The sequence below is a fragment of the Macaca mulatta genome, chromosome 12 (assembly GCF_049350105.2).
Source record: "Macaca mulatta isolate MMU2019108-1 chromosome 12, T2T-MMU8v2.0, whole genome shotgun sequence".
NCBI lineage: Eukaryota > Metazoa > Chordata > Mammalia > Primates > Cercopithecidae > Macaca > Macaca mulatta.
The window spans coordinates 56,526,026-56,543,233 of NC_133417.1; the positions used below are offsets into that span (position 1 = coordinate 56,526,026).

Sequence of the window (17,208 nt, forward strand, 5' to 3'; positions counted from 1 at the left end):
GCCACTCACGTCACTGGCAATCTCCCTGGAGGCCTTGGCAGCCTGGATGGGGATGGCATCCAGCCGGACATCGCAGCCTGCCTTCATTTCATCCCAGCCCTCACGGTAAAGTTTCTGAAAAGGAGAAAAATAAGATATCATCCTAGATTCAAATTTACCAATACCTTCAGTGGCTCAGGTGGAATTCATATCACAGGGGCAAAGTTTTGAAGTCCAAGGACTTGAGAGCAGTTAAAGAAGAGAATAGGTGAGAATTGTTCTATGCACCATGTCCTGGAACATGTAATGGTGTCTGGAGTCCAAAGGTCTGGGCTTGACAATCTCCATTCTTTTGTTTTTATTATTTTTAATGTTTTATATTTTATTTTTATGGGTACATAGTAGGTATATTTCTAGGGTGCATGAGATATTTTGATGTAGGCATATAATGGGTAATAGTCACATCAGGGTAACTGGGTACCCACCACCTCAAGCATTTATCAAGTCTGTGTTATAAACATTTCAATTATACTCTTTTCTCTTTTTTTTTGAGATGGAGTTTCACTCTTGTTGCCCAGGCTGGAGGGCAATGGTGCGATCTCGGCTCACTCCAACCTCTGCCTCCCGGGTCCAAGCCATTCTCCTTCCTCCACCTCCCGAGTAGCTGGGATTACAGGCATGCGCCACCAGGCCCGGCTGATTTTGTATTTTAGTAGAGACGGGGTTTCTCCATGTTGGTCAGGCTGGTCTCAAACTCCCGACCCTCAGGTGATCCGCCTGCCTTGGCCTCCCAAAGTGCTCCAGTTGTACTCTTTCAGTTATTTTCAAATGTACAATAAATTTTAAACTGGAATGATAGCCTTGAAGTAGTTGCTCATGCTTCATAATCTTGTTAATAAAAAGGGTTTGGCTTTGTTTTCTTGTGTCAGTGTATTGGTAACATTGGGATAACTTTAGACATTAGAATTTCTTTAATGCAGTAATTCAATTTATCTCAAATTCAGTTCAGTTTTGTAACCTTCAGAATTGTAAACTTTTTACATTTGTGGGTTTTTTTCAATATGGCTTTTTTGATCTTATGTGATTAATGATCCTTATCATTTGGTAATGTTAGATCTTCCGCTGAAGCATGATTGGATGTAACAGCTATTCTTTTGGTTTTAAAGAGAAGTTAACTAAAGTAGTGACTGATTTACAAGTATTTAAAAAATGTATGTAAGCATATGTTAACATTTTCATGGATACATTGTGTATTAACAAATAACAGAAAGACTCAGAAATAATAGTAATTTAAATATATAATTCACAAATCATGCCTATCAGTAGGGGAGCTTCCACAGCACAGAAAGAAGTGGATTTTAATTAGTGACAGTTTTGTAGATTTTGCATGTCTGAAAAATGAGTGCTCAAATTTTATCCTTGTAAGCAAGGACAAGTTTTATATGAATTTTCAACCAAGCTTTGTATAAATTTTAAATGGGACTATTTTGACAATTGACTTGTTTTCTGCACAGAAGAAAAAATATTCTCCTTATTAAAATATATGAGAAGGGTTGGGTGCAGTGGCTCATGCCTGTAATCCCAGCACTTTGGGAGGCCGAGGCAGGTGGATCACTTGAGGTCAGGAGTTTGAGACCAGCCTGGCCAACATGGTGAAACCTTGTCTCTACTAAAAATACACAAATTAGCTGAGTGTGGTGGCACATACCTGTAATCCCAGCTACTAGAGATGCTGAGGCAGGAGAATCGCTTGAACCCGAGAGGCAGAAGTTGCAGCGAGCTGAGATTGCACTACTGCACTCCAGCCAGGGTGACAGAGCGAGACTCCCTCTCAAAAAATAAATAATTAATTAATTAAACTAGAAAATAGTTAATGCAAACATGTATTATGTTATCTTTTTTTGTTTTCATTCTATTTTATTATGCATATTTTTACACTATTTTTCTTATGTAATACTTTTTAATGTGAATATATATGTGTATATGTGTATATACACATATATATTCATATGTATATTCATATATATACATTTGACAGAGTCTTGCTCTGTCACCTAGGCTAGAGTGCAGTGGCACGATCTCGCTGCAACCTCTGCCTCCTGGGTTCAGACGATTCTTGTGCCTTAGCCACCCAAGTAGCTGGGATTACAGGTGAGCCGCCACTATGCCTGGCTAATTTTTCTATTTTTAGTGGAGATGGGGTTTCACAACATTGGCCAGGCTAGTCTCGAACTTCTGGCCTCAAGTGATCTACTCTCCTCGGCCTCCCGAAGTGCTGGGATTGCAGGCACGAGCCACCATGCCCAGCCAAATATATATACATTTTTAACTATATATATATAAAAAAAAAAAAAAAAAAAAAAGCCTGGGGCCTAAGACTCAATTTTTTCAACAACTAACTTTGAGAACATGGGAAAATTTCTCAACTTTTAAAAGTCTCAATTTACCATCTGATAAAAACAAAATAACAATATCTTACTCATGTAGTGAGCATGAAGATTAAACGAATCATTTTAACGTGAATTTGCTTTGTTACCCATAAAATCACATACAAATATTCTGCTAAAGTTGTGCTTTCTAAAGGATGGCAGCAGTTTCAAATTGTGCGTTTAATCAAGATTACAGTAATGGTGATACACGTGTAAAGAAAATGTCTGTGCAGTTTGGTTAGCATTCAAATGGGATGTTTGATTTCTTTCAAAATAGAAGTCATTCTCATTAATATCTAAATAAAGTTAATTTACTTTTAGCATAATTTTGAATATTAGTCTTGCTCATATAGTCTCAATGGTAAAGTTCTGGTGTTTTCAGCTGAGAAATTCATCATGCAAAAGAGAGCGTATGAGACTTTCCAGAATTCTCCTGCCACAGATGCCTATGGATTAGGTGGGAAGAGGCATCTGTACTGCAAGGAAGAACTGACTATCCCTTGATTCAGCCTCTTGACAAGAATGCACTGCACCATGACATTGATATCTGGTCCAAAAGAGAAAATACATCAGTGCCCTAAAATTGTATTTTCTTCTTAAACATTGGAAAAAATTAGTCCCCAGGTGGCTCATTATACTAGAATTTATAGAGCTGTTTGGCACATAGTGAGGAATCTTTGCTGGCAGCCTCCTTCTATCACAAAGACATATTATTCTTTTGAAAGCACGCAAATTTTCAGGCCTTGGCAAATTGCACTAAGGTCATACTATTCTACACACAAGCAATTTCTGTGATCCATGAAGGTGGTATCTTCCTTGAACTTCCTTGAATTGTGTAGCCAGCCACGTAACTGGATTATCTTGTACTCACAAATAGGTTTTTTTTTTTTTTTCAGTTGATTCTCTTCCTTTTTTTTTTTTTTTTTTTTTGAGACGGAGTCTCACGCTGTTGCCCAGGCTGGAGTGCAGTGGCGTGATCTCGGCTCACTGCCAGCTCCGCCTCCTGGGTTCACGCCATTCTCCTGCCTCAGCCTCCTGAGTAGCTAGGACTACAGGCGCCCGCCACCGCGCCCGGCTAATTTTTTGTATTTTTAGTAGAGACGGGGTTTCACTGTGGTCTCGATCTCCTGACCTTGTGATCCGCCTGCCTCGGCCTCCCAAAGTGCTGGGATTACAGGCTTGAGCCACCGCGCCCGGCCTCTTCCTTTTTTAAGGCTTAAAATAACTTCTTCTGCAAAAAATGATAATTTGGCCTCTTTCTTTCCAATATTTATCTTCTGTTCTTACTCTTTTTGTTTGTTTGTTTGTTTGTTTTTGAAGACAGAGTCTCACTCTGTCACCCAGGCTGGAGTGCATTGGTGCGATCTCGGCTCACTGCAAGCTCTGCCTCCGGGGTTCACGCCATTCTCCTGCCTCAGCCTCCTGAGTAGCTGGGATTACAGGCGCCCACCACCAAGCCCGGCTAATTTTTTGTATTTTTGGTAGAGACGGGGTTTCACCGTGTTAGCCAGGATAGTCTCAATCTCCTGACCTCATGATCTGCCTGCCTCAGCCTCCCAAAGTGCTGGGATTACAGGCGTGAGCCACCGCGCCGGGCATGTTCTTACTCTTGAGTAATTATATTAGCATCGATGAGAGGCTCACTCACTTAGCCAATACTTACAGCAAATGTTAAATAACGATGATGTTAGGGGGCATCCTCATTTTAATCCTGATATGAACAAGAAGTTTGGTCACTGAGGATGAGTTGGGCTTTGATTTGAGATTTATTTTTCAGTCATGTCAAGAAAATATTCACTTATTCTTTCTTAACTAAGATTTTATTTTTAAAAAATAAGAATGGGTATTGGATTTTGTCAGATGCCATTTAAATCTAATAAAATGAGCTTTTTCTTCTTGTTCTATGGCACTATTAGGTCTCTGACTATGGGGCCCTCTTGGCATTCCTGCATGAACCCCAGTTGACTGTATATCATTTTAATGTAATGCTGAATTTGGTTTATTAATATTTAAGATTCCCCCCATTACTATTGGTCTACAGTTTAAATTTTATTTATTTATTTATTTATTTGAGAGAGGGTCTTGCCCTGTCTCCCAGGCTAGAGTGCAGTGGCATGATTATGGCTCACTGCAGCCTCTTCCTGCTGGGCTTAAGCAAGATCCTTCCACCTCAGCTTCCCAAGTAGCTGGGACCACAGGTGCACATCACTGTGCCCAACTAACTTATTTTTTATTTTCTTGCAGAGATGGGGTCTCCCTATGTTGCCCAGGCTGGTCTGGAACTCCTGGGCTCAAGCAATCCCCTGGCCTTGGCCTCCTAAAGTGCTGGGATTATAGGCATGAACCACCATGCCCAGCCGGTCTATAGTTTTTAATTTGTGACACTATCTTTGAAAAGTTCTGGTAATTGCAATGGATTTCCTTCTTTTACTAGGCTCCTGGTAATTTATCTGTAGAAGTTTTGAAATCATCAAGGGGACTCTGACATTTGAAAGTAGGAAGGAAAGTGTTTAAATGCTCTCCTTAATTTCTTAATTAAGAAACCTCTTAATTTCTTGCTATATGTTTTTTTTTTCCTTGGGTCAATTTTGGTCATTTATAATTTTCTAGAAAACCCCCATAGATCCATGTTTTAGAATTAATTCATATATTTTTGCAAAGAATTATAATTATTGGCCGGGCGCGGTGGCTCACGCCTGTAATCCCAGCACTTTGGGAGGCCGAGGCGGGTGGATCACGAGGTCAGGAGATCGAGACCATCCTAGCTAACACAGTGAAACCCCGTCTCTACTAAAAATACAAAAAATTAGCTGGGCGTAGTGGCGGGTGCCTGTAGTCCCAGCTACTCGGGAGACTGAGGCAGGAGAATGGTAAACCCGGGAGGCGGGGCTTGCAGTGAGTCAAGATCGTGCCACTGCACTCCAGCCTGGGCGACAGAGCAAGGCTCCGTCTCAAAAAAAAAAAAAAGAATTATAATTATTTTGAGTTTATCTGAGTCTATCATTAATTCTCCTTTCTTGTTTGTGCATCTCTTCATTCCTCTTTCACCTTCTTTGTCCCCTTATTCACAAAGGACAACTAAGAAGACTTTTGTCGTGAAGATATTGACTCACCAGTAACTGGCCTTCCCAGTGAATCACCAGGGATCTCTTCTTTGCCTCAGTCCTAGTCAAGGGCTGACTGCAAGGAGCCTTCCCCACCCCGCCAAGGCCATCTTCCCTCCCTTCCATGGTCATAGTATAGCCCTGACTGGGTAACTTTCCAGACAAAAGAGTCTGTTGTGGTACTTACATTGCTCACATTAAGAGCATTTGCTCTAGCGAGGTTAATTTCTGGAGTATCTGGCATTATGTGGACTGAAGTTTTATCCTTGTCCCAAACCTCTCTGTACTTTGGCTGTGGAAAGAAACAATAATAACAAGATTACTTCAAAATTTCACGTCACTAGTCCCAGTACACAACTTTAATTTTCTTTTGGATTTGATCTAAAACCTTTTCACGTTAGGGCAAAGATTTCTGGAATCTTTTCACATAAGTTACTCAAATTTGGTATAAGATTTGTATTATTTCCTTTTATTAATACTTTGAGTTTTTCCTTAAAATTAATAAGCAAACCAAGACAATACTGTCAGTATTACTTAATAAAACTTTTGTTATTAACAAAGTTATTACTATTCTAAAATAGATTACCAGGTTTATTACTTCTCATGTATTTATGGCATGTTCAATTTTAACAGAAAAAAACTAACTTACAATACTAATATTTTCAGCATTTGATTTAGCAAGGACCACATCAGGTGTGTCTACAATGCTTGTGTACTTAAGGTTCACCACAGGCGTCCGATAGACACTGTCACAAAGGATCTCCTGGGCATTTTTGACTCTCAATACTTCAGGAGACCCTTGGGGCATCCAGCCAATGCCACGCAACCACTCCAAGTCAGCCTTGTAGAGGGCCTGAAAAAGAAAACATAGGTAGAAGCAGGGTTTGTGTTTTGTTGTGTATGTGTGTGGTAAAATGACAGTTTTTATGTTATATATATATATATACACACACACACACGTGTATATCATAAAAAATATATATAACATAAAAGATATACATATACAAAACATAAACATATATATATATATTTTTGAGACAGAATCTCATTCTGTCACCCAGGCTGGAGTGCAATGGCATGATCTCGGCTCACTGCAACCTCCGCCTCCCGAGTTCAAGCAATTCTCCTGCCTCAGCCTCCCTAGTAGCTAAGACTACAGGCACATGCCACCACGCCTGGTTAATTTTTGTATTTTTTTTTTAGTAGAGACAGAGTTTCACCATGTTAGCCAGGCTTGTCTCAAACCCCTGACCTCAGGTGATCCGCCCGCCTTGGCCTCCCAAAATGCTGGGATTACAAGAGTGAGCCACTATGCCAGGCCTCTTATATTTTATCTTCCACAAACAATAATTAAAACAGAGCGCTAGCCTGGCAAACATAATTCCTCAAATGCACAATGGCATTTTATTTTGCTTGGTTTTCTGTGGCAAGGGTCTGTGGGAAGTGCCCACATGCATTCTAAAAGGCAAAGTGATGCAGAAGCAGCTCTCTGAGGGAGTGCATGGAAGACTTTTGAATAATATTTAGGCAATCATCATACCATTACCAATGTGGACTTGAAAGCAACAATAATGCACTTTCTAGTAAGTTCTCCACACAGCAGCCAGAATGATCTTTTCAAAATTCAGAATTCAAATCCGATGTCACAACATTCCCCCCATCCTATGGCTTCCCAATTGGGATAAACATCAAAATCCCTGACACAGACTAGAAGGGGATGAATGGTCTGGCACCAGTCCCCACCTATTCTTTCAACCTCGTGTCATCTGTACTTCCATTGGCCCTGTGTGTCCTGATCCCACAGCCCGTCTTTCAATTCGTAGTCTCATCATCCCTCTTTAAACATGTTGGTCACCCTGAAGGAATGCCCCATGTCCTCCTAACCGACCCAACTTCTGTTCTTCCTTCATATCTCTATAAAATCAGTGCCTTCTCAGAAGAACTTTCTCGATCTCTTTTCATAGCACCATGGATCACTCTCAGCCACTCCATTTTTATTCTTTAATGAACATCTAGGTCTCAGTTATCAATGTGAACTCTCTAAAGTCAGGGGCTGTCATGTTTTTTGTTTGTTCTTGAGATGGAGTCTCACTCTGCCGCCCAGCTGGAGTGCAGTGGCACAATCTTGGCTCACTGCAACCTCTGCCTCCTGGGTTCAAACAATTCTCCTGCCTCAGCCTCCCGAGTAGCTGGGATTACAGGCACATGTCACCATGCCAGGCTAATGTTTGTTTTTAGTGGAGACAGGGTTTCACCATGTTGGTCAGGCTGGTCTTGAACTCTGGGCCTTGTGATCCGCCCACCTCAGCCTCCCCAAAGTGCTGGGATTACAGGTGTGAGCTACCGTGCCCAGCCCCATGTCATGTTTTTTCTTCTTCTTTATTCACCATTGTATCTTTAGTGCTTAGCACAATGCCTGGCACACGGTGTGTTTAATAAGTATTTTTAAAAGGATGATTAGGAATTCGATCACTAGTTCCACAGTTTTGGTCTCCAGAAACTGTCTTAAATCCACCACTTGGCAATGCATTTTAAGTGATGAGCATGCTTTCCTGTAATGAACTCATTCATCATAAAAAAGTATCTCTGGAAGCTTAAGGGAACCAAGGTCAGATCATTTTTAAGTTATCCATTCTATACAGGAAATAAATAACCTTCTGGAATCCATCATTTCTAAAAGTTTGGAGGGCAGAAAATACGAATAAATCTAAAAATGCCTCAGGTGAGTTAATGAGAGACCACATTGTGAAGAACTTCAAGTTAAAGGAAACAAGTGGTCTGGAATGTGCTGCTAACTTTTCAAATTAAGTTGAAGGAAGATGGTCCTGCCCTTCTTTGATACATAACTGAATGACTATGCGTATTCTTTTGTTTAAGAAACTGCTCCAGCACTTTGGGAGGCCGAGAAAGGTGGATCACCTGAGGTCAGGGGTTTGAGACCAGCCTGGCCAACATGATGCAATCCCGCCTCTACTAAAAAATACAAAAATCAGCTGAGTTTGTGGCATGTGCTTGTGATCCCAGCTACTTGGGAGGTTGAGGCAGGAGAATCGCTTGAACCTGGGAGACAGAGGTTGCAGTGAGCGGAGATCACACCACTGCACTCCAGCCTGGGTGACAGGGTGAGACGAAGGAAGGGAAGGGAAGGGAAGGGAAGGGAAGGGAAGGAGGGAGGGAGGAAGGGAGGGCAAGGCTGGGCGCAGTGGCTCACAGGCTGAGCACGGTGGCTCACATCTGTAATCCCAGAACTTTGGGAGGCTGAGATGGGTGGATCACCTGAGGTCAGGAGTTCAAGACCAGCCTGGCCAACATGGCGAAAACTTGTCTCTACTAAAAATACAAAAATTAGCCAGGTGTGGCGGCACATGCCTGTAATCCCAGCTACTTGGGAGGCTGATGCAGGAAAATCACTTGAACCCAGGAGGCGGAGGTTGCAGTGAGCTGAGATTGCACCACTGCACTCCAGCCTGGGTGACAGAGCAAGACTCTGTCTCAAAAAAAAAAAGTAAGAAACTGCAAACACTGTACACATGAACAAATCTATCGGAAAATTCTGGTAGCACCTTTACCAATGAAAACTTTCTGAAGAAACCTGGCTGTAGGTAGGCAATTAATAATTCTGATAAAATAATAATAAAGTGGAGTGCCTATGTACAGAGAGTTGTGTTTTCAGAGCATTGGAAGAAGCCATCAGGCAAAGCAGTGGGGGGCTTGTTTCCTGGGGACACACTTACGTCGCTCTGCAGGTCGTAGGCTTTCCTGGCTTGGATAACATCATTCTGGTCGGGAAGGCAAGACCACTGGTGCAGGTACTGGCGGTAGTCCACATCACTTGCTAGTGCCTGACCTTCTTTGGCAGCGTTGATGGACACCATGTCCCCAGGGATGGAGATCTTGGCTTTGTGGTCATTGTAGGCCTTTTTGTACAGCCTGTCATTCTGCATCTTCAACACATTTGCTGCCCAAACCAGTTTAGGGTCTTCCTTGGCACTGCGACATCCAATGTAATGGCCTTTCTGTTTCTCATAAGCAGTTTTGTACAGATACTGGTAGATGTGAACAGAAAATAGAAGAGTAATTTTTCCGAACCCACTTTTTCTAGAGAGCCTACTCAAAATAACTCCATCTCCCTTAGTTTACCTTTTCTTGGGGAGGGGGGAATACTGTTTTGATTTAAATTCAAGCCATAAGTTTTGATACACTGGTTTGTCTTCTATGTCTACGTGCATGAAAACATTGAGAGCACCTCTTAGACAAGAACCGTGTTGCTGGATTATCTCCCAATATAGCCTGGCCCACCTTCGGATGTTTTGTCACACACAAGTACCAATTGTACTTCTTATTACTTTAAATCAAATTAATTCTTTGTTGAAATATGTATTTTTTGTTTTGTTTTGTTTTTTGAGATGGAGTCTCACTCTGTTGCCCAGGCTGGAGTGCAGCGGCGCAATCTCGGCTCACTTGCAACCTCCGCCTTCCGGGTTCAAGTGACTCTCCTGCCTCAGCCTCCCGAGTAGCTGGGATTACAGGCATCCACCACCATGCCCGGCTAATTTTTGTATTTTTAGTAAAAACAGGGTTTCACCATGTTGTCCAGGCTGGTCTCGAACTCCTGACCTCAAGTGATCCACCAGCCTTGGCCTCCCAAAGTGCTGGGATTACAGGCATGAACCACCGTGCCCGGCCTGAAATAATTTTTAATTATAAACTTATTTTAAAATTTTATTTTAAAATGTATAACCCTACCTAAATGGGGAAAAAAATTTTTTTTCTAGCACACATTAAAACAGCCATATAACTATTTTAAAAAAATACTTGTGCATGTACTACATAAAATTATTATATGAACCACCAGTAGTATGCATGCCACACTTTGAGTAACAACAGAATTCTTTGTACTATGAAATTGAATCTCTTTAAGTACTTGTAAATTAAGTGATATTGTGAAGATATTGAAAAGAAAATCAAAATCTGTGCTTAAATGTAAGAGTTGCAGAACCAAACATAGATGCAAAAGGATCCTCAAATTGTAAGAGTTGTTCTTGGATTTAGGATTTAAAAATATACTAATAACGATGACCCAATCCATTTAAATATAATTCAAAGGGCATTAAGTTAAACTCCCTCTGTTTCTACTAGTTAGTGTTTGTTCCAGTTGGGCAAGGAGGAGCTCTTACATCACTGGCAATATCCCTGGAAGCCTTGGCATGCTGGATCCCAATGGCATCTGCTCGCAAGTCATAACCAGTCATCTTGACATCTTCCCAAGCTTGCTGGTAGTGTTTCTGAAAACAGAGTGCAATACCACAGTCAATCTGAAGAGGGCGCAACTGAGTCAGCGTTACTGATGTATATTAAAATAGTAACAGTTACACTGAACATTAATCTCTCCTTAAGATTTGTAAAAGAGTCTGGTTTCATATTGAGCTTGAATTCCAGTAGATTTTTAATGACATTTGGTAAAGCTCTCTCCCAATAATTATTTTTTGAAGAAGGAAACTTAGGAGATAATAACTCATGTAAAAATCAGAAAAAAATATATATTGTTTGGCTTTTACAAGGAAAAAGCAATGATGGATGGCCTACTAAAAAATGAGAACTAGATATTATTCTATGTGTATCTATAAGTTTTATGCTGTGTTTTTGGAGAAACCATTCCATTTTTCCTTCCCACAAACATTGAGATGTACGGTATACAGACACATGCAGACCCACACAGCTACTTATTAACTTAAAGACTAGAAATAAAAGGAATGGGAATAAAATGCCTTTTGCCAAACTCTCTTTGGGGTATATGATAAAAGGTCTGGTTAGTCAGAGAGCACTCTGAAAAGCAAACGATGTGTGCTGCCTTACATTGCTGATCTGCAGAGCATTGATTTTGGATTGCAGCATCAAGGGAGTGTCAGCCGGCACGTTCACATTAGCCTTCTCTTTCTCCCAGGCATCGCGATACAATGGCTGGTAAAAATGAAAAACAGTGGAATGGTTGATTGGTGAATAAGTCAATCACCACATAAACGAAATTATAAAAGTCATAAAACATACTAGAATAAATGGATGATGAACAAAATTATAAGTGAATTTTATAATAAATTAAAACTAACATTGTAAGTAAATTAAAATTTTTAAGTAAGATTAAATCAGCAAATCTAATTTTATATTTAAATAATAAGTAAAATGAAAAGTTCCTTTTGGATGTTCTCCGATATAAACGTAGATTATACGTGGCATAAGCCACTGCACCTGGCCTCCTTTGCACTTTTATTTAAAAGGTGCCAATAGTGACTTCAAAAGGAACACATTTATGTGTGATACAACATAATTTAAAAGGAGTCAGAAATATGGTAGTAAAATTAATCCTTTTCCATTTACTCACATCTAATTATCTGATGGGTGACTCCACATTGCAGATAGCTCTGATGATCCCCATTGCTATGCGGGACCTAGATGTTTTTGGTCTGAACAACTGCCATAATGTCTAATATTGGGGTTGTCCCTAGACTTCTCAACCTATTTCAAGCAACGAAGAAGTGGCAATTTTGTGATTATAGCACTAAGTGGTGGGCCTGTATCACGGTCTGGATCTCCAAATGTGATCAAAGTGTGTATCAGGGTGTGCAGAACATGAAGATGCCCACCACATGTGCATTGACCAAACACTTAGCAAAGCAAATGAGATACAGTGGCTGCTAAGAGATTGACTACACAAAGATCTATCTGGATACATGCGTGTTTCAGATCCTGACGCTGACATGAAGAGTCTGAAGTTCACGTTTAAAATTCTTCTTGACTGAGATTTCTTCCATTTGTCTGAAAACATCATCCACCTGGGCTTACCTCACTGATCTGTACAGCATTGATCTTTGCCTGGATTACTTCCGGGGTGTCAACAATGCTGGTAAATTTGAGGGCCTCAGGCTTTATACGATACAACCTTTCATTCAAGAGATTCTGGGCATTCTTCACTCTCATCACTTCCACAGAACCCTCTGGCAACCATCCGATACCCTTCAGCCATTCCAGGTCTGACTTGTACAAGTTCTACACGAAGGATAGGAACACAGAGTGGGGAAGAGTCAAAGTTGCCTATAGGAGTTCGATGCTTGCAAACCACACATCACCTCTGTTTAAATCAGTTAGCTGGCTAGTCTCATAAAACTCAAGGATCAACATTAAATGTTAATATTGGGTGTTATCTCTATGGCACACACAGGAGAAGTTTAGAGTATCCTGCAGGAATTGGAACAGGGCTCACAAGTGGCACTTGGTGGAACGGCAGCCAGCAATGGCACGTAACTTTGTATGCTTGGATTAGTTTCTACACTCATCACTTGAAGTCTGCCTTTTATGTACCACTGGGAATAACATCAGTTGGATTTTAGGAGGTAAAGAACCTTAGATGTATGCATAATGAGAAAAAAATACATACCTATATCTATATCCACCCTGTCCCCCATCTCTGTCTTTTTCTGTGTCAAGTAAACATGAAATCCAACATTTCCTTATGCTTACATCTACTTCTGAAATATACATCTGATTATGCAAAGGTAATGGCTCAGAGCAGCTGCAACTGATATTTTCTACCTAATTACATAGAATAAGAGACTGATTTTCATCTCAGTGAATAAGGTCTTGCTACCATAAGGAGGAGTCCTCTTTAAGATAGAAAATGTTTGGGGAAAACTCTGCTACCATGAATTGTACAGAATATGTTAGGTTCTATTAAGATTACCATTTAAATTATGCCTCTGGGGAATGCACTGGGATTAAACACACAAATACACATCTCCCCAGGGTCTGGTGATAATATACGCACATCGCTCTGCAGGTCATAGGCTTTCTTGGCCTGGATCACGTCGTTCTGATCTGGCAGACACGTCCACTGGTGCAGATAATTGCGATAATCAATGTCGCTAACCAGGACCTGGCATTTCTTGGCTTGAACAATTGACATCATGTCCAACGGTGTGTTGTGAATTCCTTTGGACTTCTCATAAGCTTTCTTATATTCTCTCTCACTCTGGATCTTGGCAGCATGTATAGACCACACCAACTTGGGGTCATCTTGTAGGGTCCGGAAACCCACGTGGTGGCCCAGTTGCTTACGGTAACCTTCTTTGTATTTGTACTAAAGTAGTAAGAAGTCAGATAAAAAAGACATATGAAAATAATGTATTAAGAGGGGTTTTCTTTAAATGGTTTCAGAATGTTTTCTCAGCCTTGGTATAAATTGGCTCAACATTGGCCGTCATTATACATTTCAGTTCACATTAAAGGAGTTAGATAATACGATTTTAGGCAGTTTCAGAGAGGACATGAGTAAATCAGGAGATGGTATGGTGAACAAGAGTAATAAAAACAATAGCTAACATTTACTAAGTAATTACTCTATGCCAGACACTATTATGACTACTTCAAATGTGTTGGGTAGATCCCTGTGAAACTACTGTGTTTTTCGGTCAAAAAATCATTGACTGGCGGCAATTATGATCACAGTTCATTGTCACAATGTCTCTATGAGGTAGATACTATTATTAACATATATTCCAGGTGGGGAAAACAAGGCACAGGTGATAATCTCCATGACCAAGTTTCCCTGACAAGTGCAACATTAGGTCAAATGATCTCCTAAGAGAACTGAAGGAACCTCAGGTACGGAGAGGTCACATGTGTGTGTTTTTGGAAACAGATACGAAAGATGCATGTTTCAAGGACGGAAAGCAAGGTTGTAGCTTGAATCAGAAGATAACAACAAAAGTTCTGTGGACAAGAGTTTCCATCTGATGAGTGTCTTAGGACTAGGGTAAGATGGTTTCTGTTTCTTTCCTATGTTTGGACAACGTAGGCAAGTTTGAACAAAGAGAGAGAAAACTGGGAATAAAGCAGATAACGTGGACCAGCTACGGTTATTAGAGGCAAAAATGAAGAATGAGGAGGAGGAAACAAGCAGCTACATGACAAAAAGCAGAGAAGAACTCAGAGAAAGGGAACAAGGTGACTTAAAGAGTTGGAGCTGGGGGCAGGGTGGGCTTGGTAGCATAATTATTTTATTTTTATTTTTATTTTTATTGAGATGCAGTTTCACTCCTGTTGCCCAGGTTGGAGTGCAATGGTGCGATCTCACTGCAACCTCTGCCTCCCGGGTTCAAGCGATTCTCCTGCCTCAGCCTCCTGAGTAGCTGGGATTACAGGCTCCTGTCACAAAGCCCAGATAATCTGTTTGTTTGTTTGTATTTTTAGTAGAGACGAGGTTTCACCATGTTGGCCAGGCTGGTCTTGAACTCCTGACCTCAGGTGATCTGCCTGCCTCAGCTTCCCAAAGTGCTGGGATTACAGGCATGAGCCACCATGCCCAGCTGGTAGCATAATTATTTTGACCACTAGTAAGTTTTAAAATTAGAATTAAATGAACTTCAAAAGATTACTAAGAGTATTCTACATAAGCCTCCAGTATAAAATCTTGCATATAAATGTGATTTCAGTCTTAAGTCTTATATGAAACTATCATCTGTGATTTATATTTGTGGAGAATGTCAGAAATATTTTAGAGATAAAATGACATTGTACTGGGCCCTGAATTTTCCCAGGAATTTAATACAGACTCTTCATGATGTTTTGTTTCTACTTTGTAACAGCATCAAAGTAAATTTACACATATACCTCATCTATGCTAACTTTAATGTTTTCCATTCCATTTTAGTATTTTCAAATAGAGAAAGCTTCTAACACAGGATGAGATGCAATTATTTACACAGATTTTTTTTAAACACAAAATTCTTGAAAAATAGTCTCCCTGCTTGTTTTGTAGAGGAGAAAAACCGCAAGAAAAAAGAAGGAAGCGTACCTCACTGGCAATTTCTCTGGAGGCTTTGGCGTGCTTGATTTCAATGGCATCTGCCCTTATGTCATAGCCTTTCTGCTTGGACTCATTCCAGTCTTTTTGGTAGAGTTTCTATAGGGGGAAAATATAGGTTTGTTTACAAGAATGGAAAACTAAGCAAATATACTCAAATTTGTCATAATATAAATCATACTGTAATGTACTCAGTATAAGAAAAAAGCTTTCATTTCCGGGTTCTTCTGGTTGTTGTCCATTTCCTTTGTGGTGTACAGGATACTTCCGGTTAAAATTTCAAAGCTAAACATCAAACTCTATTAATGTTTGAATATTTGCATCCATCACAATATGGTATGCGTTTGAAAATATCCCACTACAAGTACCTGGAACCTAAGGATTAGTGGGGAAGCCAGAGAACCTTTATCAAGGTATCGGGTAAGATCTGATAAGATTTTTCTCCCCCTAATTTTGCCCTTTGACTTCAGAAGTTTCTGCTAAAGGGTTGTGACATAGATATCATATATAGCCTGCCATTTGGATGTAATTAAAAATGGTCTTTTGTCTTTCTTATGGCCTTGATGTCAAATGATAAAATCCTGGATCAATTTAAAAAACCTAAGATGATAACAGAGACTGTTAAGAGTGAAGGAGGACACCAAAAGGATTCAGGTGTCCCAACTCCTGCAGTCTAGGCACCCAGTGGTGTACCCAAGCACACAGTTAAGAGAGAGGAATTCCATTCATATTGCATTGGGACTGGTAGCTAAAGAGAAAATGTCTAGCACCAAAAGCCACAAACATTGCAAGGTAGGTAATTTGTCTGCTGTAACACTCTCCATGAGCGGACAGATACTGCCTATAAAGGCTTCTACACTTCATGTTCGTGCCACTTACATTGCTGATTTGCAAGGCATTGATGTGGGCCTGCAGCATCTCCGGAGTATCAGAAGGAATGGTGATGTTGCTTTTATCTTTATTCCAGGCTTCTTGATACAGTTTCTGTGGAGAGAAGGGAAACGGGAAATCAATATCTGAAACATTAAGTCTTAGCTAATGTTTAGCTAATAGTTAGCTAATGTAAGCCTTGGCTAACTACTCAATCTGGAAAAATGTTTTTACATATGTTTATAATGGTTAATTTTATGTGTCAACTTGGCTGGGGCACAGTACCCAGACATTTAGTCAAACATTATTTTAGGTGTTTGTGTGAAAGTATTGTTAGAATGAAGTTAACATTTAAATCAGTAGATTCCAAGTAAAGCAGACTACCCTTCATGATGTGGGTGAGCCTCATCTAATTAGTTGAAGACCTTGATAGAAAAGACAAATCTCCCCCATAAAAAGGAATTCTGCCAGCAGATGGCCTTTGGGTTTGAATTGCAACACATCCCTCAGTCTCCAGCCGGTTGGCTTACCCTGCAGGCTTTGGACTTGCCAGCCTTTATGATCTCAGGAGCCAATTCCTTAAAGTCTTTCTGTGTGTGTGTGTGTGTGTACACACACACACACACACACACACAAACACACACACACACACACACACACCCCCTATTGGTTCTGTTTCTCTAGAGAATCTGGACTAATACAATGTTCTATTATTACGTAGCATGACACTACATGTCTCAGTATTTAATATGAGGTCAACAAATATTTGTGTTCCTGAGTTGCCATGGAGTGACATTTTCATTGCAGTGCTTCAAAGTGTGTATGTGTGGTAGAAGAAAGGCCTGTTGGTGTTGGTCAGAGTTCCATTTTCAGTGTGTCTTCACTAGTGAAGACATTTTTAGAGTTGCTCCTCTCACCAAAATTCTTTGAAGAAGTCCAGTCTATGGACTCGGTTTGGGTGGTATCATTG

General features: G+C 40.4%; 1 protein-coding gene across 50 annotated transcripts in view; it reads right to left on the minus strand.

Moving 5' to 3' along the window:
• NEB (nebulin) overlaps positions 1-17,208 on the minus strand; it is a 225,846-nt gene that overhangs the window by 86,588 nt on the left and 122,050 nt on the right. For all 50 annotated transcript variants that reach the window (XM_077956975.1, XM_077956985.1, XM_077956984.1 and 47 more), the window contains exons 83-92: positions 16,248-16,352; positions 15,360-15,467; positions 13,332-13,643; positions 12,353-12,556; positions 11,369-11,473; positions 10,690-10,797; positions 9,247-9,558; positions 6,162-6,365; positions 5,700-5,804; positions 10-114 (exon numbers count right to left, since the gene is read on the minus strand). In XM_077956975.1, coding sequence (XP_077813101.1) covers positions 10-114; positions 5,700-5,804; positions 6,162-6,365; positions 9,247-9,558; positions 10,690-10,797; positions 11,369-11,473; positions 12,353-12,556; positions 13,332-13,643; positions 15,360-15,467; positions 16,248-16,352 — 1,668 coding nt within the window. The remainder of the gene's footprint in view (positions 1-9; positions 115-5,699; positions 5,805-6,161; positions 6,366-9,246; positions 9,559-10,689; positions 10,798-11,368; positions 11,474-12,352; positions 12,557-13,331; positions 13,644-15,359; positions 15,468-16,247; positions 16,353-17,208) is intronic.